We start from the raw sequence: 25,497 nt of genomic DNA, 5'->3' as shown, positions 1-25,497 counted from the left end.
TTTGAAGTTCCTTTGACCTGGCCTCGGAAGCAGCCGCCTTTAGTCTCCGAACCACCTAATGGTCCACGATTGGCCTAGGTGAAAGATACTTCCGTGTCGGTCTTTCTGTTGCTCATTGTGGGTGGCAACCACTGCTGCCGCAGCCGCAATCACGCAATCAGAATCTTAACCACTTCATGCTACACACAGCAATTGGCGCCTCCAAGTATAACTTATAAGTATTCGTATCAGCTAATTTTTAATATTTTATAGACTGTGGACCTGGAAAACGCTTTGAACATGCCTTAATGCGGATCCCTCCCTGCGCTCTGAAGCAGAGATATTTATGTGTATGGAGGAGTACCTAGCCCATAAATTGCAGGAAATTATGCGTAAATAAAGCAAAGCGGTCTGTTCGGGGTACGCCGACCTTTTGATGTTTTTCGCTTTTGTGACTCGGATGGTGGGGTCATGAGGAAACTAAATCATATATCTCCCCAGAAATCGAAAAATACATTTTATAAAACAAACTCTAAATGGGTTTACATATCTGAATTGGTTCTATGTAAATTCATCTTCGTTTTAAAAAGAAGTTACCAGGTAAAAGGAAGTGTTTCCGATTCAATAAAGTACATATGTATATTCTATATCAGGATTACTAGACGTCCGTACTCTGTCCGTCCGTCTGTTCGTATGAGCGCAGAGATCTCGGGAACTATTAAAGATCGAAACTTGAGACTAAGCATGGAGATTGTAGCGACGTATCGCAGCGCAAGTTTGTTTCAGTAGATTGTCAAACATTTGAGAAATGCTTTGATTGGTTTTTTCACCCCCAAACCGCAAAAAGATAAAAACATTCGCTCAAAACATTTTGAAATGCTTTACTCGTAGAATAAAGGGGTACACCAGATAGGTAACGTTTGTCTGATAGACAAGGAAGTCGACTATAGCGTTTTCTCTTTTTATAATCATTACTCAAGGAGTAAAAGGGTATACCAGGTTCGTTGAAAAGTAGCCCACAAAACGGCCACACCCACACTTTTGAAAAATGATTTGATATTTTTATATTTTTTTATTAGTCTTGTAAATTTGTATCGATTTGCAAAAAAATGTATTGTCACGCCCAATCTAACGCCCACAAAACGCCAAAAACTGCGACGCCCACACTTTTGAAAAATGTTTTGATCATTTTTTATTTTTTTGATAGTCTTGTAAATATCGATTTGCAAAAAAACTTTTTGCCATGCCCATTCTAACGCCCACAAGCCGCACCAAAGCTCACACTTTCGAAAGTGGTTTTGATATTTTTTAATTTTTTTATTAGCCTAGTACATTTATATCGACTTGCCAAAAAACGTTTTGCCACGCTCACCCTAACGTCCATAAACTGCCACGCCCACACTTTTGAGAAATGTTTTGATATTTTTCACATTTTTGTTAGTCTTGTTTGCTAAAAAACTTTTTGCCCCACTTACTCTAACGCCCACAAACCGCCAAAAACTGTCAGTGCTAAAATTTCTCCTTAGCACTTCCACGAACTGGGTAACGGGTATCAGATAGTCGGCGAACTGGACTATAGCGTTCTCTCTTGTATTTGTATTTCTATATTTTTCTATTTCAATCGATTCGACAAAAAAAATTTTAATTTCTTGTTGGCAATCCCACAGCAGATTTTCTATTGATATCTGAAATTAATTTTGATATTTCTTTCTTGCACCAAAATCTAAATTGCGGGAACTTATTACTCCTAAAGCTTGTTAAATTGTGTATTAATTTTTCTCCTCCTTTGTAGTTCATCACATTGTCAAGGCTATGCCACTCCTTATCTCTTGTCAAAATTGAACATGATTCCAATGGTTTAAATAATGACATAAATTTGTCAGATTAAATAGAATAAATTTATTTAAAAAAAAATGAACAGGAAAATGAATAATGGAGAGTACGCAGGAACATATCTAGGAGAACCAATCATCGATGGTCTGTCCCGGAAGGCGTTCCATCAAGTCATTGGAAACAATTCAGATTATACCATTCAGTATAATAGAAATAAGTATGACGAAGAGCCCAGGAACTCTTTTTGGATATCCGTGAGCGACTATCAGTTGGACAGGGCTTACATTGTCTACCGTTTCTTTCACGATATCGGTGGCATTGTTGCCAAAAGCTTGACGAAAACTAATCGCATGTACCTGAAGTACTTTAGTATGAAGGATTCCCAAATCGCGCTTAGCTACGATGGCCAAAAAATTGGATATGGCGGTGATATTCGCGTCAAAGTCAGGGCTGAGAACCTCGTTCCCGAAAATGCCATCATTGAATTTCTGGAGCAAGGCTCAGACGGTAATGGCAATCCCACTGACTATGAAACAACAGAGACGGCCATCTTCTATGTCAAGGATGATAAGGACGAGAAGCTTATCTGTGATCAACTAAAGATGGGAAATAATGATGAAAAGGAGGGCAAAAACAAAAAAGTCAGCTTATCCCAATGGTTTAAAAAAAAACTATCTTATGTGTTCTACTTTTATTAAATTCTAAGACTGTAGCTTTTTCAAGAATTTATTTGACTGCACAGAGGTCTTTAGTTTGGTTTTTAGTTAATTGTTTAAAAGTATAAAATAACAATGTTATCATAGTTGGCCTCTGCCTTCAATGTTTTTCAAATCAAATATTCATCAATTCGAGCTATGCAAACGCTAAAATTATAATAGGTTTTTTTTTGGTACTCCTATGTATTTAAAAACCATTGCGCACCTCAGCGTTCGCTACTGGTTAGACGATTTACGGCTTAGAATTAAAAAAAAAACAAGAGAGTTCCCCGACTATCTGATACCCGTTAGTCAGCTAGTGGAAGTGCGAAGGAGAGCCTTCGACACTGACAGTTTTTGGCGGTTTGTGGGCGTTAGAGTGGGCGTGGCAAAAAGTTTTTTGAAAATCGATAGAAATGTACAAGACTTATACAATAATGAAAAAATATCAAACAATGTTTCAAATGTGTTGGCGTGGCAGTTTCGGGCGGTTTGTGGCCGTTAGAGTGGGTGTGGCAACATGAATCGACAAACATGCGCTGCGCCTATGTCTCTGGAGTCTGTATGCTTAGTCTGAACTTTCTAGCTTTTGTAGTTCCTGAGATCTCAGCGTTCATACGGACGGACAGACGGACGGACAGACGGACATGGCCAGATCGACACGTCTATTGATCCTGATCAAGAATATATATACTTTACATGGTCGAAAACGCTTCCTTCTGCTTGTTACATACTTTTCAACGAATCTAGTAGTAACGAATCTACGAGTAACGGGTATAAAAATTAGATATCTGTTACTCAGCGAGTGGGACCGCGAACGAGAAAGTTCAAGATTCTTTTTGGCGTATTTATAGAAAATAGAACACAACAAAAATAATATTAAAAAGAAATTACAAAATTTTGTAGAGTGTGGACATCGGAGTTTTGGCCGTCTGTGGTGGACAAAAAGACAACAAATTGCGCTACGTCTAGGTCTCTATGATCTGCATGTCTAAGCTTTTATAGTTTCTGAGATCTTAACGTTCATACGGACGGACATGGCCAGATCGACGGCTATTGATTGTGATCAAGAATATATACATATACTTAAATTTTACCTGATACATAATTCTCAACAAATCTAGTTCACCCTTTTACTCTGCGAGTAAAGGGGTATAAATATATTAGATATATTTAATAGTTAGTTATACTTACACTTATCAATGTTCAATGTCGATAAATTAAGTTCGCATTGTTCACAAATGCATTTCTGGGATGGACGGCGAACTCAGACTCTGGGAGCCAATTTAGAATTTTTAATAACAATAAATCAATTTAAATAAAATGTAATTTTTCAATTTTATCAAATTGTCATTATGCGTAATTAATTCCTATGCACAAATGAATTTTAGTATAACAACGAGCAGCACGCCTAAAGTAGCGCCAACGCCCTCTGCCGCCAAGGGGTGGAACTACGGAAATACACGATTTGTATCCCGATTTGCCACCATTTTTGCGGTGGGACGCAATGTGGCACTGTGTGTGCATTTGTTTTGTCAAAAATAATGCTGCTTAATTATTATATTTGTAATTTATTTGCCCCGCAGTTATCGGATCCAAATGCTAAAAAGTAGGCGCGGTGCTTTAATGCCACATTAATCCCGCACAACAAACGACCAACAAAGACTGATACAAAGCAACAACAACTACAACGACGCCGCAACAAACGCACTTAAAATGGGAATGACAGTAATAAACAACAAAAGCAATTCAAATGCAGCGCATAGAATGCATAATTAATTTTTATTTTGATGACAACGTCAACGCACCATCACCATCCAGGCCAGCCAGCTGCCCATTTTCCCAAAACAATCCGTGGTGTGCTTTTTGGCATGTCCACTGCAATTATCCTGTATTGGACCTATGTACATATGCATATCTGAATTCGAATGTTTAAATACGCCCACGAAGTTATGTAATATATATGTACATATGCCACTGAAATAAACGACAATTTCGATTAAACGTGAAGTGCATAATTGTAAGCATACAAAACTTAAGTACTTATATATAAATATGTATTATTTTAAGGGACTTAAAACGGTATATGAACTAAGGTAAAAATATAATAGAATACAAAATAATTATTTGAATACAGAAAATAATCATTCTTATTAAAGATTCTTTTGCAGAGCGTGCTTTATCTCTAACAATCAAAGTAAGAGCACAGTAATTGAAAAATTTTACATTGATCAAGGCAAAGCATAGTAAATAGTTATTCAGCCACAGCAAGCAAAGCACAATAAATTGTCCGAATCATCAGTTTCTTAGAAGTTTTCAATAAATTGAGAAAAATTAAAATTAAAGTGATACTACAGTCAATGACGTCAGAAAGTCGTGAGCAATTGTTGTAACCGATGGTAGTTGACGCTTCCAATCTGGGAATCAGTCGCTTTCCTGCCTTTTATGTCGAGAGACGTATATGACCAACAAATTTGTTAAATACCGCCATGTCTGTGCTTCTAACTGCATTTGCCCACACTGTTAACGGCTCGAAAAGCCAGCAAACTGCGTTTTCCCACACTTGACCGCAGAAAGGGGAAGAGACCAGTACAGGTCAGGTTAAACACAAATTAACCTCATTTGACAAAACAAAGCAAACAGCGCTAAAATGGATAATTTGTTAAATAAATTGCTCGATTTTTATTCAAACTATTCAAATATTTGGTTGCTGGTATTTGTAAGCTTCCTATTTGCATACGATTATAAATAAAAATGAGAAATTAAACTCTTTTGTTATGCTTTTCCATAATCTCTCTTGTTTTGTTTTGGACGTCGATAGATACAAATCCGTTTTATTTGTTTTTTGAACATGTTTAGTTTTTATGCCTTTTCCCGGTCTTTTTTACATCCCGCGGCGCATTAAGCGGCTGTCGCCAATTACGGCTAACGACCCGAACCACTTTCCCTCCAATTTTTACCCCACTACCAATGATATGTGAAAACAAATCCGCTAAAATTATTGCGTTCATTACATTTTAAGCACAGGTGATTAGATTTTATAATTTGCATGGCTAAGCCGAACCAAAAAAGTTTGGCAGTACAGTTGTGTACATTATTTATTTAAAACAATAGCAATAATGATTCTGAAAATGTATTTGGTTTTTCTTTATTTATTAGTGGATTTATTTTATTTGCCTCTTTTCATTTCAAGCACTATCGAAATGCGGGATCAACAATTACCAGCGAATTTGAGTTTTTATTCTTTCTTGTATATAATAAATTTAATTAGTTCCTCCTATAGAGCATATTGTTAAAACATTAATTTTTGGTCATTCGACATTATTAATTTAGTGCCCTCAGGTTTTCAATTATATACCACCCTACTTTTGAAAATAGTAAACTAATTCAACCATTTATTTAATAGCTTAAACGCGATTTTCTGTCTAGAAAGTGTCTCTATTCTGTTCAGCAGGCCAGAAAATTAATGTCAAAAGTCCTTTTGTAGGATCGTAATATAACCGAAAAAATGGCGCGGTTGATGTTGCGAATGAAAGTATCCATGATCCTGACCGCATTATTTTTTACGCTATACTTTGGGCTCCAGCCCCTAACTGAGTTGTTTGAAAGGAAGCATCTGGTGGATGCCCCCAAAGAAGTTGTCTTTGTCAACACCTCCGTGTGCCATGTAAGTGGTCCATGGAAACCGGCGGCGTTTTACTGTGCGATTGAGCCGATCAAGAAGTTGCAGTGTCGCATGCCCCAACTACTAACTGCGGTAACTCAAGACGGTACCAATTTTCTGGAGGCCAAAAGGATTTCAGAGAACTTGAGTTGTAAGTATTGGCTAAAATCAGGATACATCCGCATCCACTCAAGGCAGTACACAACGGAAGGACAATTTAATTTGAAAAGTGGCACGACCAGAAAAATTAAGATCGGCACAGGTGATCAGATGGTTCGCATTAGGTGCTCGGACCAGTTTAATGAAAGCAGATACCATGACGTACATTATTTTTTGCGTCCGCCTGATCCCAAATGGATGCCGACGGAGAGACCTGAGAAATTGTCTGTAATGGTTTTGGGCATTGACTCAGTTTCTCACATGCATTTTGTGCGATATTTTCCCCTTGTAAAGTCCTTTTTAGAAAACCACCCTCACACGAAATTCTTCGGCTACAGTCGTGTGGGCTTGGATGCAAATGCCAACTTAGTGCCTTTTTTGGGTGGTAAAAGCAGTCGAGTTGCAGGGTTAGACTTTCTATCGAACGAGAAAGACTGGCTGTGGGAGAGCTTCAAAATGGAAGGCTACAGCACCGCCTATGGTGAGGATAACGCCAACGGGATCCTCTCCCGTGGAAATGGGCACCAAGAGCTTCCCAAAAATAAAGTCGATTTTGATTTGACTCCTGTAATTGTCGAGATGGATAATCACACGCGCTATAGCATCGATCTGAAGGAGATGATTCACTGCACGGCAGGACGAAAATTCCAAGAGATTCTCAGGGACTTCATCCTCCAACTGATACCCTATATGCAGGAAATACCCTTTTTCTCGTTTTTCTGGCATTCGCAGGGTGTCCAGGAGTACTATGAATATGCATCTCACCTGGATTTTTCCTATATGATGCTTTTAAAAAAGTTGCTGAACGCGGATATTCTAAACAACACTCTGCTATTTCTGATGTCCGACCACGGCCTGCGAGCTGGAGAATACCGCATGACCCTTCAGGGCATGAAGGAAGAATCACAGCCCTTAATGGTGGCAATATACCCGGAATGGCTAAAGCGGAAATACCCCTTGGCAGTTGGGAACCTCGAAAGCAACGCTCATAGCTTGATCACTCCATACGATCTGCGCGAAACCCTGGCTGACGTTATAGATCTGGGTCAACTGAAAGACGCCAACCTAGAGGTCGGCATGAAAAGGCTCCAGTCGCATCCAGCAAATAGGTTGCCCAGGGGCATAAGCCTTTTTCTTCCGATTCCTGACCACAGGACCTGCGACTTGGCTCACATACCTTCCCTCTTCTGCTTTTGCCGCGAACTTACTGAAGTTCCCACGGACGACGGACTGGTCCTTCGAAGCAGTCGCTTTTTGGTGGAATCCATCAACCAGCTTATCAAACCGTTCAGACAGTGCCGGCAGCTAAAGCTCGAAATGGTTCTATTGGCCCACTTCTTGGACTTCGGCGAGGAGACCTTTGTCTACGAGTTGAGGCTGCGGGTGCGGACGATTCCGGGGAATGGAGTTTTCGAGGCCACCGTTCGTCTGTCGGACGTTCTTCTGTTGACCAGTCCCATTAGTCGGGTCAGTCATTACCTAGGGCAGTCCCACTGCGTCGGCGATCCAGACTTAAAAACATTTTGCTTCTGCATTTGAGAGGAGCCGGAAACCACAATACACACTAGAAGGTTACTCTTGGTGTATTAAAATGTTTTCATATGTATGCGTAAATAAAAGAGTCGTGTCAAAGATACCAGGCACCAGCAGAGTCCCTGAAGTGGAACATTACAATATTTATGAGTAGAATATTAAGGGTTTAAAAATTATACGAATTATCAAAAAACTAAGTTTCACAAATAATAGGTATAGAAATTTACTAGTAAGTCATTTAGTGTACTTTTTTAAACTTTGGTTGCAAATCCCTTTTCTTAACTGCTCCAAAATTTAAAATAGTTACTATATTTTCTCCTTTTACCTGTAAATTAAGTTTTGTCATGGTTCTCCTATATAGCCAAATGATTACATTCATGCTGTTTCTACAGTTGCATTTTAAAACAACTAGCGTTTAGGTTCTGAGTATCCACATGCGGTGTTATTAAAATGTTACAATAATGCGTAACACATAAAGAGTATAGAAATACATTTCATTAATCAAATAGTAAGCGCAAAGACAATGGTTCATAGCCCTTGGGCCCACAGCGAATAATTTCCGTCAAAATGTTGGTTTGTTTGAAGAGCCAGTGGTCTCACAGAGGCTGTTTCGGTGAGCGACGTGCAATGGAATTAAAATGAAAATATATTTAATGCCACCTCGAAACAAAAATCCGTAATAATTTGCAATTTATTTGCTGGGAGTAAAGCTTCTGTACCCGTGCTAAGCTGGAACGGCCTTATAAATTTAAAAAAATAATTAAAAACCATCAGGATGACAAGTCGCTTTCAATTACCGCAAAATGTCCTAAAATGAACGCTTTTTCCATTGATTGTTGGCGATTGTTGTCAGGCCACAGGTTGCACATGAGGGAAACAGCGCAGTGAGTAAATTGAAATGTCCCATTCACTGGACGTGATCACCCCCACACTTCCACCTCATTGCGGAGAGTGCGCGACTGTTCCATTTGATTAAAAAAATATTTTCGCACGGGCTGCTACGAATAACTGGCTTTTTATTGTTAAATTAAAATTCATCATGGTTACTACCAATACACTGCGGAGAACGCTCAAATCTTAAACTAATTTATATTAGAACAATTGAGGTTCAAACTGTTCAGCTGTCTTTAAAAAAATGAAGCAGGCGCGGTTTGTGGAAAATCATCTACTAGCAGATACCCGTTACTCAGCCAATAAATTTTATATATGCCGCCACTATTGATGGCGACAGGTGACTCCCTAATTAAGGGAGCGGAATCAATCCCGAGCGCTGTTTTACTTCATAAATGAACGGAAACCAAACCGTAGTTTTTCTACCCGTTACTCGTAGAGTAAAAGGGTATACTAGATTCTTTGAAAAGCATGTAACAGGCAGAAGGAAGCGTTTCCGACCATATAAAGTATATATATTCTTGATCAGAATCGATAGCCGAATCGATATGGCCATGTTCCTCTTTCCGCCTTTCCGGATAAAATTATTATAGAGAATGATAATTAATATTTGTTTGGCTAAATAAATTGTTTAAAGACCTGGTTTGAACGAGAGTCTAGTTCTAGCATGTCGACGAAACGCTTCCTAAGCCGGATTTTCCGTTGAAACGATTACTATTCTGTGAAAAGTAATATTGGGTCATGAACGTGCTGAACTAGCAAGATTAGAATTAAAACACCAGTGGTTTAAATAGCTGGTTCTAGCTGGCACGGCATAAATTTTAAATTGGTCTAGCCGGTAATCACTCAAATCGCTCTGATTTGGTTGGAATTGGTAACGGTCATAAATAAACTAGTGAGGTGTGGACGTTCAAAAAGGCCGTCTCATAAATTAATTTTATCAATGTCAAAATGAAATTGATATTCTGGATGTGACAGAGAACTGAAGGTGATCTTATCTTTAATTATTCCGTGCGTCCATGCTCAAAGAGTGTGTGCTTATAATGGGGATTGTAAGCGATACCATGCAGAGGATGACACATATTAAAGGTTATAAATTTAAACTAACTCTATTTTGGTTTTGGTAGCATTACAAAATCAGATCGATAATAAGCTATACGTGTTTTATTCTTCTACAGACGGACATTGGAAAAAAAATACTCTACTGTAGAAAACGCAGCGTTTCAAAGTTGATTGGATGCCTTACAATACACATATGACACTAATATTCAACAAAACACCTCAACACATATGTATATGTCTTGATAACTCATTCTGGAAGTGTGATGTATTCATACCTGACGATGTCAATCAATTGCTCATCCGTCAAATGACAAATGATTTTTAAAATCACGTAACCTAAGCCCTGTGGTTCAAAAGTCAAGCCACTTGCAAGCAGAGTGGAGAAAAATATTCATAAAGCACGGAAAGCGGAAACAGACACTTTAAATGCTTGCGATATTGTCAATCAAAATTCAATCGAAGTCATGAATCATGCCAAACGGAGGAGACGGTAATGGTTATGCTGATGGCTCCGGAGCATCTCTGAGTCACTCGATTGACTGATAGATGGATGGGTGAATGCAGTGGCACTGAGTAAAAAATATAACGATGGAAAAGGATGAAATGGAATCAGACAATGCAAGGATGCGTGTTGAAGGATGGCCGGGATAGCGGGGCTGGAAGGGCTCGATATACGACAATTTGAGGAGACGAAGCATTTAACATTGGCATCCCAGATATGCCTCCCACGTCGACGTAATCAGTCAATGTCAGCATGATAGTTTTGACATTTTTATGAGCAAATGATAAGTCTCCATCTGACGGCTGCCTGTCTGCGATGGCCAGTTTGGCACTTGCCAGCCACAAAATATTCGCGTGCACCTAATCTGCACAGGCCGAAATTTTGTACGAGCCACTTGAGTTCCTTCGTGGGTGCCTGTATTTATGAGCTGGGCCCATATTATATATGTGTATATTTTGAAAATTAGCACTGACAGAGTGCTCCTTTCGTCGTCAAACCGAGAACGGCAATCAATTAAAGGGATTTCATAGCCTGGTGGATCGTTCACGTGTTTAATGAATAGCTCTGACAACAAACCCATAAACTATGAGTAGCAAGTGAAGCCCAACCTGGCCGAGGGTCTGGAAAGATGTTTGGTTTAGGAATTCTGTGGAGGTTTCTCTAATTTAGAAAAAAACAAGAGAGAACGCTATAGACGAGTTCCCCGACTATCTGATACCCGTTACTAAGCTATTCGAAGTGCGAAGGAGAGTCTTCAGCCCATACAGTTTTTTGCGGTTTTGTGGGCGTTAGAGTGGGCGTGGCAAAAAATTTGTTGGCAAATCAATAGAAATTTACAAGACTAATACAAAAATGAAAAAATATCAAAACATTTTTCAAAACTGTGGGCGTGGCAGCTTTGGGCGGTTTGTGGGCGTTAGAGAGGGCGTGGCAACATGAATCAACAAACTTTCGCTGCGTCTATGACTCTGGAGTCTGTATGTTTAATCTAATTTTTCTAGCTTTTGTAGTTCCTGAGATCTCGACGTTCATACGGACGGACAGACAGACGGACAGACAGACGGACAGACGGACGGACAGACGGACATGGCCAGATCGACTCGGCTATTGATCCTGATCAAGAATATATATACTTTATATGGTCGGAAACGCTTCCTTCTGCCTGTTACATACTTTTCAACGAATCTAATATACCCTTTTCCTCTACGAGTAACGGGTATAAAAAGTGATCCGAAAAAAATGCCAAAAGCGTACGCGTATGAGTGAGGCGGAAAGTAGTTAGTTATAGATAAACGAAGTGCAATGCATAAATTCAATTTCGATTATTCTTTCTTTAGCTTGATGGTTCGGCGTTCAGACGTGGCCAATCGCCACGTCCATATGTTACAGGTGAAAGGAAGCAATTCCGGCGCCACAAAGTATATATATATTTTTGTTCAGGATCGCTTGCCGAGTCGATCCGGCCATGTCCGTCTGTTTGTCCGTCCGTATAACACCTCCCCGCCTATCAGATATTCGTTTCTAAGCTAGTAAAAGGGCTAACGAGAAATTTCAACATTCTTTTTGGCACATCGATAAATTAGCAAAAAAATAATAAAACGATGAGTCGATAGAAATTTACAAGGATAGTATAAAAATTAAGAAATATCAAAACAATGTGTGGGCGTGGCAGTTTTTGTCGGTTTGTGGGCGTTAGAGTGAGCGTGGCAATATATGTAGGTCAACAAACGTGCGCTGCGTCCATGTCTCTGATCTGCATGCTTAATCTCAACTTTCTAGCTTTCAACTGATATCTCGACGTTCATACGAACGGACAGACGGACATGACAAAATCAACTTGACTAAGGATCCTACTTTATATGGTCGGAAACGCGTCCTTCCGCTATTCCTTACTTTTCAACGAATATAGTATAATCTTTTTCTCTACGAGTAACGGGTATAATCATAGTGTGCAGTTTCAATTATTAGCAAAGTGCCTTCATACTTTCTAGAAGATTTTCAATTTTGCGACCGTTGCTTAATTGCTGTTTTCAAATTTGAATATCTATAAATATTATTATTATGAAAAACAATTTTTAGTATACCTTTTTTCCAAAATTAAAAGACCTTTTACTTCTAAAAAGAAAGGTTTAAGCCACCCATAATAAATGCCATCTTACCATGCTTTAAGCGAATAGAAAACAATATTTATATGTATAAGGTCACACTTTCGTTCATAAATCATACCACAATTGATTTCCTGACATAATCTGTACATATTTTTATACCAAAAAAAGGACCATAAATTATAATGTGGAATAGCAAAGCGGGACATATTCAGACCAATAATAACTGTATGAAATTGTCAATTGTACATTTTGCGTAATGTGAATTGTTTTCCCATTCCGAAAGTTTATTTGGCCTTCTAATATTCACTTCCGTTTCCGCTGCACGAGACCAAAGTGCGTTTCCGCTACCCTACCAATCGAAATTTTTTTCGTACTCATCGAACGAATTATAACAAAACTAATTTTCCATGAAATGCAGATAAAAGGACAACAGGAAAAAAACAAGAGAGAACGGTATAGTCGAGTTCCCCGACTATCTGATACCCGTTACTCAGCTAGTGAAAGTGCGAAGGAGTCTTCAGCACTGACAGCTTTTGGCGGTTTGTGGGCGCTAGAGTGGGCGTGGCAAAATGTTTTTTGGCAAATCTATAGAAATTTATAAGACTAATAAAAAAAAAATTAAAAAATATTAAAATATTTTGCAAAAGTGTGGGCGTGGAAGGTTTGGGTGGTTTGTGGGCGTTAGAGTGGGCGTGGCAACATGAATCGACAAACTTGCGCTGCGTCTATGTCTCTGGAGTCTGTATACTTAGTCTCAACTTTCTAGCTTTGGTAGGTCCTGAGATCTCGACGTTCATACGGACAGACAGACGGACAGACGGACGGACAGACGGACAGACGGACGGACAGACGGATAGACGGACATGGCCAGAGCGACTCGGCTATTGATACTGATCAAGAATATATATACTTTATATGGTCGGAAACGCTTCCTTCTGCCTGTTACATACTTTTCAACGAATCTAGTATACCCTTTTACTCTACGAGTAACGGGTATAACAAGTTACAAATCAGACAATTTTCATACGCAATACTCGCAAAATGTTTGACATTTATTAATTAAAAATAGGATAAACTCTATATTAATTTTATTCAAATTGTCATCGGCAATAAAAGACAGCTTATTTCAATTTATATCTTTGTTCCATTCAAAATTGTCATCTGCATATTTTATTCACCAAAGTGGCATTGATAAAAATGGGCAGCATTATTATTGCCAAGAAATTGCATGCTACAAGAAGCTGCATGTAGTACTCTAGAATGGTCACGTAGTAGGGCATAGAGTAATAGTATTTGGCTTATATAAAAGTAGCTCTTTTTTTTTTATTTATATGTATTTTTAATTAAATTTTGTAGTACCGTGTAGTATAGTGTATAATATTTCTTTTCTGTTTCCTTTCACAAATCAAACTAATAAGTTTCTTAAATAACATTGTAGTAAAGATAAGTAAAATTATCAGTTCCTCAAAAATAGTCAATTTTAGCAACAATATACTTATTTGTTGCATCGGCTTAAAAATGTTTTTAACTAAGTGATTGCCGCCTAGAGTGATAATGCCGGGATTGCAGCAGTGGGTTGGTACACCTTTTAGATAATCCATATAAGAGCGGGGACCCTCCAGTCCACAGCATACCAACTGTGAAATGCAAATCCCTTAAAAGGGCAGATGAGTAAAAAAATATAACATACCGCAATTTCAAGCGAAGTCCAATCTGTCTCGTTGAAATTGGAGTGAGCCAGCCATTTAAGTGTTAAGCTATCAGTGAATGTACTGTAGTTTATGTTTATGGCTTCTAGTTGTTTTGAAATTGCGAAATACATCCAATGAAAGACGAATATCTGCACCGGTTTATACTAATTTACAATTATATGCCCTTACGTTTGTTTGGCTAAGTACTTACCCCAAGAACAAGCCAATCGTCACTTAAATTAGCTAAATATATGCTGACCAAATATAGGCATAAAGTAATGGAAACGGTACTTGTCGGAAAATTAAAACAGTTAATTACATTAATTGTTATTTTAGCGTCTTTTAGTCGCAGAGTAAAGGGTATAATTACTCGAAATAATACAGCCAATATAAGCTAAAAGTAAATAAAGTTGTCAGTATACATTTTAAGTCTGGCTGCTAAATAAGCACTTACCCCAAATATAATACCAGCTAGCTTCTTTATTATGTCCTCGACCATTTTACCAATTATTTTAATATAGCTTAATTTTATTCTTTTCAAATTGACAAAATATTCACAGCTGGAAATAAAAGCCTACCAAAATAAATTCAAATTTTTGTTTTTCCCAATTATGTATGTATCCGAAATCATGAAGGTTTTTTTTATTTATTTTTGTTATTTGTGTTTCAATTGCTTTTTTCTGGGCAAAAGTTTATTGATGATTTATGGGGTTTGCTATTTTTGACAGTTGTTTTTGCTACAGCGAGTGATTGTGTGTAGGATAACGTTTTTGTAGGTTCAAAGATAATAGGTTATAATAGGCTTTCTATAAGAATTTTGATTTTATTTTCGTCATTTTTTAATTTTTCGTCATTTCATTAATTACTCTTGATTAGCAAAATTGTCATTTCATATATGGTTACATTTTGCAGCACTTGATGTCCACATGGATGTCCCTCAACTCGTTAGGAAATTTACTATGCCCTTTATGTTGTAGCTTTTCAATTCGCGAAATACCCATACGAAAAAATATTTCTGTGGCTTTAAATATTATTAATTGTCACAGCTGGCTCTGTTATTCCATAATCGTATGCTCTTTGTGGTAAGTCAAAAAGGGTGTGGCTTGAAATGCAACCTAAAAAATGTAATATTTCGGCAAAATATTTATAATTATAAATGCTAAATTCAACAAATCCAATGCATTTTTGTGTTTTTATTTGGACGATGGCTAAATACTTTGTATCTGTTTGAAATATTTAATTTTTATGTTGTATTTGATCATAAATTAAGCGATTAACAAATAAATGGCACAATGGGTTATGGTTGCCCTACTGAATGTAGGAATGTGGGATTGCCTTTTGAAATGAATGAAAGGTCAGTAAAACTTTACTGCTTTTGATAAATCCCTATAATTAGGATTCAGGGTGTACCGCATTGCGCGTTTGGGTACTCAATGTAATATTAGACTTCTTGGTAGGTTGAATAAAAATAATTAAAATATGAAAATGTGTAAGATATGAATTATTCTATAATATGCAATCGCGTTTGCCCTTCGAATATATTCAACTAAAAAATTTATAAAAACAATTTTATTTCATTACAGTGTTTCAATGTGAATATTTGGATAAGTCATGTTCGATACAACTAAATACTTTCCGCACTCAGTTGATTCTGAGCATCCATCCCTGTCGGAGCCCAATGAGTCCTCGTCTCAGGACAATCTGGTCACCTACGATATGGTCCATAAGCTGCAGGGAAGATCTCCTGATCAAATTGTCGAAATGGCATCGGAAGCTGACCTACATACATCTGCTCAATTAATGATTATTTTTGAAGAAGGTGACATCAACAGTGCACTGCACTTTCTAATTGAGTCGGCTCAGAATCCCTTTTCCTCGAATGCGGTGGCCATGGTTCTGGTTGAGGAGAAAATTCGCGGGGAGATCGTCGATAGAATCCTGCCTAAGCTACATCCTCTTAGTAAGTTTGTGGCCGAACATCCTAGTTATCTAACAGCACTGGAGAAATGCGAGACTTCCAACTTGAACATAATAAGAGCTCGCATTTCTGAGGTGGCCCCACCACTAGCTTCACCCACTTTTGTTTGCGAGTGTACCCACGATGTGCTGGGAAGTTACCCAACTGGGGTTATAACATTTCACACATTCCGCAATAACCAGGAGGCCATTGCCATATGTCGGTGGGAATCAATGGTCTTCGCATCCGTCTCTATTTGGAACGAAACGCTTACCGGATGCTATGATCTCATGGTGGCCATCAGTTCTTCGTATTTTTTTTTTAATTGCGCCAACGTGGACTTGTCGCCAATTTTAAACCAGCTTAAAGCTCAAAAAAATTACGTGGTAATGGAAAACGGCTTTCACTTCGAAGCCCTACGCATCTATGACAATTTTAAATCCATCGTGTTTCCCATTGGCGGACTAATTTTACCACGCATCGAACATCGCATGGAGGAACAAGCTGCCATATCCTTTATAGAAGCTTAGTATTGGAATATCTTGGGTAATCCGCGACTAGGACTTTAAACTTTTAACCGATTTCCCCAAAGTGCTTGGCAAATACAAAATTTTAAGTTATTTTGGGTATTTTTAGTATTATTAACATTCATGATGCGTTCCAATATAATTGCAGTTAATAACAATCCTTTCTTCCGGATATTGAGTTTTTGGACGCCTTAATGAACGCAGGTTATTTGAATACACGTTGCAAAATAAGTCGACACAGCGTGACTAACTTTGTTATTCCATTTTATTTGTTTTTTATTTTATTGCATTGGCAAACATGTTACATGTTACAATGTTGAACTTTTATCTTTATCTTTTATTTGTGCAAACTGTTAGAATGTTTTCTAGCTTTGCAGCCTTTACTTATTTTCAACTTGGCAATCTGATACAGGCATGACCGAATAAATTTACGATCGCACAGCATTCCAGAGTCACCACAAGCATTTGCCCCATAAAATCATTTTCTTTATGGGAGTCTGATGAGAATATGAGTGACGCCAAGTCGCCGCTTTTTGGCACTTAAGGCCTGAATCCAAAAATAAAGCCCGCTCGTCAGTGTAATTATCAGTTTTGTTTTTTCTCCCTTGGAATTTATTCCGCATAAATCTCCCGCAAGTATCTGGCTCAATAAGGGGAAAGGCTTATCAGGTGCAGTCACACTCTCCTCTGGCCAGCTCATCCTTCCCAGTGCGTTGGGAAATTCATTATAAAATGCGGTTTGAATTATTTGTCAAAATGTCTGGTCCCGGACGCCGTGACATTGATGTTGACATTGACGGACAGACTGGGTCGAATGTCCCCGACAGAACAAGCCCAACTCACTCGTTCGATGTGACAAAATAAATGAAATTGTTAATGGCCAGTGAGTCACCGAGTTTATCGAGTTTGTAGCGTCATTATTGTCAGCTGCATCAGTATCTGTCCGACGGCCAATAAAGTCTTTTAAAATAAACATTTTATTGGTGAATTCATTCGGCGAAAAACCAAATGGCTAATGACCTACCACTAAAATTAGAGAATCTAACATCCCACCATATTTCCAGCCGTCAGGTGACACAAATATGTGGATGTTTATATTTTATAAACAAAGCTTTAGGAGCCCCAATTCTAGTTTGGGACTAAAACAGAAGAAAAGGTATGTGTTAAAGGTTATTAAAGCCCAAGTTGTGATATATATCCAGTGATCGTTTCAGCTTCGCATTAAGACATTTGAAGACGCATATTTTGAAGTATGACCATACTCAATGCAAGTCACTGCCTTCCGAGTCTCGAGATAACTGTCAGTTTCAATCGTGTCTGCAGAACTTGTCACTCATTCAATAGTTTTGAAAATTACGAATGTCACTTACAACCCAACAACAAGAGCCACTGCCTTGCACTTACGGCTCCCTCTTTCCTCAGGCACATGTGTCTGTGAGTAAGCATCCTTGCCAAGGATGCGGACTGAGACAATGTTGCTGGAGACGGAGAAGGATACTGCCAAGAAGACAAAGTCGAGTCAGAAGGATGACGCGGCAGCAGACGCTGTGAATTAAAACAAGGCCAAGGAATAAAATAATAAAAGAACACGAAGCAAAGCAAAAGAAAACGTGAACGCTCCCATACCGTTCCAGCCTCTCGTATTTGTGTGAGGATGACCCATAATAGAGAATGGTTTTGGGGCCACTACACGGAAGAAAATATATGAGGTCTAGTTTCATTTTATTTCATTTTCATTTTTTTTTTTTTCTATCGATCTTCAGATACGTGGAAAAACCACGCCCTCCCTAAAGCCCACAAACCGGCCAAAACTGCCACGCCACACTTTAAAACAAGAGAGAACGCTATAGTCGAGTTCCCCGACTATCTGATACCCGTTACTCAGCTAGTGGAAGTGCGAAGGCGAGTCTTCAACACTGACAGTTTTTTTCGGTTTGAGGGCGTTAGAGTGGGCGTGGCAAAAAGTTTTTTGGCAAATCGATAGAAATTGACAAGTCTAATACAAAAATGAAAAAATATCAAAACAGGTATAAAAAGGTTTTTTATTATACCGGTTACTCGTAGAGTAAAAGGGTATACTAGATTCGTTGAAAAGTTTGTAACAGGCAGAAGGAAGCGTTTCCGACCATATAAAGTATATATATTCTTGATCAGGATCAATAGCCGAGACGATCTGGCCATGTCCGTCCGTTTCTTCGTCTGTCCGTCCGTATGAACGTCGAGATCTCAGGAACTACAAAAGCTAGAAAGTTCAGATTAAGCATACAGACTCCAGCGACATAGAAGCAGCGCAAGATTCAGTTTGCCACGCCCACTCTAACGCCCACAAACCGCCCAAAACTGCCACGCCCACATTTTTTAAAAAGGTTTTGATATTTTTTATTTTTTGTATTAGTTTTGTAAATTTCTATCGATTTGTTAAAAAACTTTTTGCCACGCCCACTCTAACGCCCACAAACCGCCAACAACTGTCAGGGTTGAAATTTCTCCTTCGCACTTCCACTAGCTGAGTAACGGGTATCAGATAGTCGGGGAACTCGACTATAGGGTTCTCTCTTGTTTCTTTATTAGTCTTGTAAAATTCTATCGATTCCCCAAAAATATTTTTGCCACGCCCACCCGAACGCCCACAAATCGGCCAAAACTGCCACGCCCACACTTTTAAAAATCTTTTTATATTTTTTCACATTTTTGTTAGTCTTCTAAATTTCTCTCGATTTTCCAAAAAACTTTTTGTCACTCCCACTCTAACGCCCACAAACCGCCAAAAACTGTTAGTGCTGAAAGTTCTTCTTCGCACTTCCACTAGCTGAGTAACGGGTAGAACGGCGTTCTCTTTAGTGTAATGAAATTAGTTAGATAGTTTCGAAACAGTATAAATAAGTAATTACGAAATAGTTTTTTTTAATTTTTTAATGCGTTAGTCATTTTTAGCAGTGCGCTTGCGAGTGCAATTCCTTCTCCCCTCATTGCACTGAAAACGGGACAAACATGCACGCATCAAAATCAGACTTGTAATCCAAGTGCAAGTTCCGAATCCAAAAATCCATCCCTTGCAGAACATCCTTCACCGAGATCCCTCGGTCCCCCGCTCTCTCGTCTTACCAGGAAAGCAAGCAAGTAAGCAGGAAAGCAAGAAAGCAAGCTGGCATCTAGCAAGCTCGCAAGTTGGGAGGCGGGAGGAGTTTGAAATTCGCTCGCCTGGTGTCACGTAGAATAGACATACAGACATGCAAGTGACAGACAGATGGAGAGACACTGTGACACGACACATTGACTGACAGCTGCAGGGTTGCCAGTGGGCGTGGGCGTGGGGGGTTGGGTTGGCATAGAGGGCGTGGCAGGTCTTAGAGGCTGCCACTGGGGTTGCAATGATTTTGTGCAAGAAGTGGCGTGTGCAAACAAAACCGAAGACAAAAGCATTGATGGACATGTACGGGGCTGCAGGATAGCACAGGAAATTCCATCTTCCATAGCTGGGCAATGGAACAGTTTCCTTAGTCAGCATCTCCGTGGGGCATTTAATTTCAAAAGGATTGTTCGACGACTGCAAGTTAAAGAAGAGCAATGTTAAGGGATCTGAGAACATACTTGCTAACAATTTACTTTCAAGTCTTTTACGTATTTCTCGCACCGTGATAGTGAGCAAAGGCTTTCTGAACTTCAGAGCTTTGAAGGCTTTCTATATATTAGAATACAGACGACTTTATCAATGCCTAATTGAAAAACCTATAAAAATAACCCGAAAATATGAAAATTATAAGTGATGCTATTTTATTTAACCTTAAAATCCATATAACCGTCTCACTACAACTTGTCAACAATTAAAAATAAAATTTTCCCGAAAAGCTACAGGCAACAGAAAAAAACAAGAGCATGCTATAGTCGAGTTCCCCGACTATTTGATACCCTTTATTAGCTAGTGAAAGTGCAAAAGAGAAATTTCAACACTGACAGTTTTTGGCGGCTTGTGGGCGTGGCAACATGGGGGTATGTCAGTAGAATCTGTATGCTTAATCCAACCTTCTAGCTTTTATAGGTTCTGAGATCTAGAGGTTCATACGGACATGGACAGATCGACTCTGCTATTGATCCTGACCAAGAATATATGTATATACTTTATATGGTCGGAAACGCTTGCTTCTGCCTGTTTCATACTTTTCAACGAATCTAGTATACCCTTTTACTTTACGAGTAACGGGTATATTTACGGCTTTTAGAGGTCAAGTGACGAAACTTTAGACGTTAGCAAGCATGAGACCATAGAAAGGAAGGGGCGCAGGGACACGCCGTAAGGATGCTTTATGCAAAAAGTACTTTTAATTTAATTTTTTCACGTTTAATATTTGCTCTCGCATTTTTTGATCAAGCTGAAAATCATAAACCGGAGCAGGGCAAGGCCGCGAATGCGGATGCAGATGAGAACGGGCATTAAAAAATAAATAAGAGTAATTAAATTTCGTAGCAAACATGACGAGATAATGGACCGGAGCCATTAGCAGAACGCCGAGACAGGGCTGACGGTCAGTCAGGACACCGAAAGATGACGAAAGCAAATTCCTTTCCTCCCCAAGGACGGAGCCAACGGTGTGATGAAGCAGCTGGCGCCTGGAGTCAGCGCACCACCCACCCCCTGTCCACGTCGTCATATATCACGGAACCAAGTAGCAGGAGCTCCTCGTAATGTCCTGTGCATTTTTCAAGCAAACGTACGTCACGACAAAACTCTTTTCCTGCTCACGGACCCCATTCCCAATGGCACATCTGTATCTCTTGATTTTTCCTCAGCTCGGTAGCCTTGTCGTCCGAAAGTTGAGAACAGTATCGCATCATTTTTGAAGGCCTTTTGCGGGAGCGGAGGGCTCCAGAAACGGAACGCAAGAGTGACGAGAAGCGTCTGCCGGCGCCAAGAAGCAGTGCTGAGTGTCAGGGCATCAATAAAATATATTCTCTGCCATCAATAGTCCGAAAAGGCGAAACATTTTGAGACGAAGGATGGTTGGGTTCACAATCAGTTCGATTTTTGAATACGCTAATACATATTTGTAACTATGTTTATGGTTTCAATCCCTCTGAGAAAAGTAAGCCACTTCGACGTTCTTTGACTTGTCATTTTAAAACTTCATGCTAATTAAATAGTAGTTATGTCATACTTCCTCAGCATTGAATATAATATTTGAATATAAAATAAGAGATTGTTAGATTAACTTCAAATAAATAGAATTTTATACGAAATTGATATGTGCACAGCTTTATTATTTACTCTACTAGTAAACATCTTATTAAATCTAAAGGAATAGGGAATATTTCCCTAGCTTTCACCTCTCCAGCCGTGCACTATTGCCCTTACCGAAGCATCAAACGAAATAGTGAGCTACTTTTGCCATCGAAATTGTTTGAAAAAGAAATATAACTATAAAGGCCATCAGCTATGCTGAGATGTGCAGGAAAAAATCGGCAGATATACGGACAAGTTTCCAATGCAAGATGACAGCTCATTCGTCAAATCATACAAAGAAAAATGTGAACTCTTCATCAGCTTTTTGGGTCGAGGTAGCATCCTGCACAACGTCCTTTGTCTATTCTATGCCAGCGCCCTTTGGCCGTTGGGCAAGTTGATGTTGACGTTTCAATATTGATGCAATGTGCTCCACGACCGAGTTTGTCCCCCGCCGGTCGATGGCTATATATGTATAACATATTTCGTCGGTCATGTATGTTGCCAATTTTCTGACTGATATAAAAAATAACAAAGCAACAAAAAGGATATCGTTGGGCTCGAATAAACAACGCGATGCGATGTCCAGCGTGAAGACGATGACGCTTGCATCGCTGCGCTTCCTGGCAACAAGCGGAAGCTTCATAATCCATCGTCGAGCGCCTTGGCATGTCCTTGGATATACTCGTACCGCTGGCGAAGCCAATCTTCTGCAGCTGTCGTCCTCCAGAATAGATGGATGGATGTGTGTGGGGCTGGGTCTCAGAGAGGCGCAGCTTGGAATCAAGCTCAAGCTCAATAATGTCCGACTTTGATGAAGTGGGCGGAGGTCCTCAGCGCGATGGATGGGTCGCTAGCACAAACGTATAAATCTATAAGAAGCCAAAATAGAGACAGATTCTTAAGGGTTTTTAAACAGGACAAGTGTTAAAACTAACATTCATTTATATGGGCTTAAACAATTCTTTTCAACATTTATTCATTTAAATGTAATGTATCTTACGATAAGAAAGAAAATACAGGTGTGTATTTTAATATTCGTGACTGTGCCAATACTATTTGCAAATGAGTTTCTTTTAGGGGATTGGGTTACTACTAGTAAAAGGACTTTATGGTCAACTTTCGCCTTATACCTATATGCATATTAAATTTGTTCTATCAACAAAAAGCTGAATACGACACATATGTACATCATTTGAGTCAAGTGCTTTTGTTTCTATTTAATTGTATAAATTTTGGATTTTTGGATCTCCTTGGTTTAAAATATTTGTATACCCGTAACTCGTAGATTAAATGGGTATACTAGATTCGTTGAAAGGTATGTAACATGGGTATGTAACAAGGATCATTAGAGGAGTCGATCTGGCCATGTTCGTCTGCCCGAACGTCGAGATCTCAGGAACTATACGACCTAGAACTGAGATTAAGATTAAGTTAGCAGATTTCATAGACATAGACGCAGACCAAGTTTGTTGACCCATGTTGCCCCACCCAATTTAACGCCCATAAAGCGCCAAAACTGCAACGCTCACAGTTTTGAAAAATGTGTTGACCCTTTTTTTATTTTACTATTTGTTTTTCCAATTTTTATCCAAATGCTAAATTAAATTTTTTCCACGCCTACTCGAACGCACACAAGCCGCCAAGAACCCCTACCCCACACTTTTGAAATTTATTTTTATTTTATTATTTTTTATCGATATGCCAGAAAAACGTTCAAATTTCTCGTTAGCACTTCCACTAGCTGAGTAATATGATAGTAGGGGAACTCGGCTATAGCGTTCTCTCTCGTTTTTTATACCCGTTACTCGTAGAGTAAAAGGGTATACTAGATTCGTTGAAAAGTATGTAACAGGCAGAAGGAAGCGTTTCCGACCATATAAAGTATATATATTCTTGATCAGTATCAATAGCCGAGTCGCTCTGGCCATGTCCGTCTGTCCGTCCGTCTGTCCGTCTGTCTGTCCGTATGAACGTCGAGATCTCAGGACCTACCAAAGCTAGAAAGTTGAGACTAAGTATACAGACTCCAGAGACATAGACGCAGCGCAAGTTTGTCGATTCATGTTGCCACGCCCACTCTAACGCCCACAAACCGCCCAAAACTGCCACGCCCACACTTTTGAAAAATGTTTTGATATTTTTTCATTTTTGTGTTAGTCTTGTAAATTTCTAACGATTTGCCAAAAAATTGTTTGCCACGCCCACTCTAACGCCCACAAACCGCCAAAAACTGTCAGTGCTAAAGACTCTCCTTTTCACTTCAAATAGCTGAGTAACGGGTATGAGATAGTCGGAGAACTCGACTATAGCGTTCTCTCTTGTTTTATTTGTATTTGAACGAATCCTGATTCTACCTGTAAATAATAAAATAACAAATTCAGCTAAGTCACAAACACCATCGTCTCCATATCTACAGCCTCAGTCTACAAGGCAATCGACTATATAACAAGAGAAAACGCTATAGTCGAGTTCCCCGACTATCTGATACCCGTTACTCAGCTAGTGAAAGTGCGAAGGAGTCTTCAGCACTGACAGTTTTTGGCGGTTTGTGGGCGCTACAGTGGGCGTGGCAAAAAGTTTTTTGGCAAATCTATAGAAATTTATAAGACTAATACAAAAATGAAAAAATATCAAAACATTTTGCAATAGTGTGGGCGTGGCAGTTTTGAGCGGTTTGTGGGCGTTAGAGTGGGCGTGGCAACATGAATCGACAAACTTGCGCTGCGTCTATGTCTCAGGAGTCAGTATGCTTAATCTCAACTTTCTACCTTTTGTAGTTCTTGAGATCTCGACGTTCATACGGACGGACAAACGGACAGACGGACGGACAGACGGATGGACAGACGGACATGGCCAGATCGACTCAGCTATTGATCCTGATCATGAATATATATACTTTATATGGTCGGAAACGCTTCCTTCTGCCTGTTACATACTTTTCAACGAATCTAGTATACCCTTTTGCTCTACGAGTAACGGGTATAAAAATAGAGCACAGTCGAAAATGAAATCTGTTCTCATCTTTAACGGCATGGCTCTCACCCATCCATTCTTTGGAGCCCGTCCTTTGCCTGAACCAATGCTATCGAATCCAAGCCCAACCAGCCCGCACTGGCCATTCCAACGCCAACGCCATTCATCGAAGCGAGGCCGGGCCATCAGGCCATCACTTGGCTCGTTTGCTCATCGTCAAGACAAATGGAAAATAAATAAATTACTTTGGCCCAGGCTTGTCGGAGCTTGGCCTCTTTGCAATTTCAAAACGTCCCTGGATATTCTGGTCGGGCGGCCAACTGTTGGTCGTTGTCCAGTCTGATAGTCCGGGATCGGGGGAGGAGGAACCTGATCCGAGCTGCATGTTGCATGTGTGGTTGTTGCTGATGCAAGAACGGCTTCTGTGCTAAACTTTTAAAACGTCAATCAATTGTCCAAACTTGTCGGAGTTGTCTGACATGTTTTAAATTAACTGCGAAGAGGAACCGTTGCAAGCGATTTATGGGGGCGTACTCAAGATGGCGAAACCATTTACGTTTACGATATAATATATGTATTTACATATAAAAATGAAAAAGCCGGTCAAATCTTATTTACAAGAATCTATTGGTTTTCCTCTGTATATTTTTCATACACTGAAATATGTAAAAATTTTAGCAACGTTTAATTTTACCCCGACTA

The 25,497-nt window shown here is 39.2% G+C and overlaps 4 protein-coding genes and 1 long non-coding RNA gene across 7 annotated transcripts; 4 read left to right on the top strand and 1 right to left on the bottom strand.

The window, feature by feature from the left end:
- The first annotated feature begins 1,787 nt into the window (after nucleotides 1–1,787).
- On the top strand, nucleotides 1,788–2,518 carry LOC122614386. Its single transcript, XM_043788955.1, has one exon. The coding sequence runs from the start codon at nucleotides 1,893–1,895 to the stop codon at nucleotides 2,508–2,510; it is 618 nt and encodes a 205-aa protein (XP_043644890.1). The 5' UTR covers nucleotides 1,788–1,892; the 3' UTR covers nucleotides 2,511–2,518.
- Nucleotides 2,519–6,001: 3,483 nt separating this feature from the next.
- LOC122614120 lies at nucleotides 6,002–7,964 on the top strand. 2 transcript variants are annotated; one of them, XM_043788607.1, is made up of 2 exons: nucleotides 6,002–6,174; nucleotides 6,229–7,964. In XM_043788607.1, exons 1-2 carry the CDS (start codon nucleotides 6,016–6,018, stop codon nucleotides 7,867–7,869), a joined length of 1,800 nt encoding a protein of 599 aa, XP_043644542.1. In that variant the 5' UTR covers nucleotides 6,002–6,015; the 3' UTR covers nucleotides 7,870–7,964. The 2 variants fall into 2 exon arrangements, with proteins under 2 accessions (XP_043644542.1, XP_043644541.1); XM_043788606.1 differs by having other exon boundaries at nucleotides 6,002–7,964.
- Nucleotides 7,965–13,769: 5,805 nt separating this feature from the next.
- Nucleotides 13,770–14,699, bottom strand: LOC122614578. Of its 2 annotated transcripts, none has more exons than XM_043789144.1 (4): nucleotides 14,572–14,699; nucleotides 14,329–14,511; nucleotides 14,117–14,281; nucleotides 13,770–14,063 (listed from the first exon to the last, which is right to left on the bottom strand). In XM_043789144.1, exons 1-4 carry the CDS (start codon nucleotides 14,614–14,616, stop codon nucleotides 13,770–13,772), a joined length of 687 nt encoding a protein of 228 aa, XP_043645079.1. In that variant the 5' UTR covers nucleotides 14,617–14,699. The 2 variants fall into 2 exon arrangements, with proteins under 2 accessions (XP_043645079.1, XP_043645080.1); XM_043789145.1 differs by having other exon boundaries at nucleotides 14,117–14,266.
- Nucleotides 14,700–15,654: 955 nt separating this feature from the next.
- Nucleotides 15,655–16,759, top strand: LOC122614146. The gene has a single exon (XM_043788640.1). It carries the CDS (start codon nucleotides 15,729–15,731, stop codon nucleotides 16,602–16,604), a length of 876 nt encoding a protein of 291 aa, XP_043644575.1. The 5' UTR covers nucleotides 15,655–15,728; the 3' UTR covers nucleotides 16,605–16,759.
- A 372-nt stretch (nucleotides 16,760–17,131) lies between these two features.
- Nucleotides 17,132–18,289, top strand: LOC122614561. Its single transcript, XR_006325742.1, has 3 exons — nucleotides 17,132–17,484; nucleotides 17,666–17,757; nucleotides 17,816–18,289. It is a non-coding gene; the product is annotated as an uncharacterized LOC122614561 (long non-coding RNA).
- The last annotated feature ends 7,208 nt before the right edge of the window (nucleotides 18,290–25,497 follow it).

Source organism: Drosophila teissieri, chromosome 2R (genome assembly GCF_016746235.2).
Source record: "Drosophila teissieri strain GT53w chromosome 2R, Prin_Dtei_1.1, whole genome shotgun sequence".
Classification (NCBI taxonomy): Eukaryota; Metazoa; Arthropoda; class Insecta; order Diptera; family Drosophilidae; genus Drosophila; species Drosophila teissieri.
This window is presented reverse-complemented; position numbering and strand designations above follow the sequence as displayed.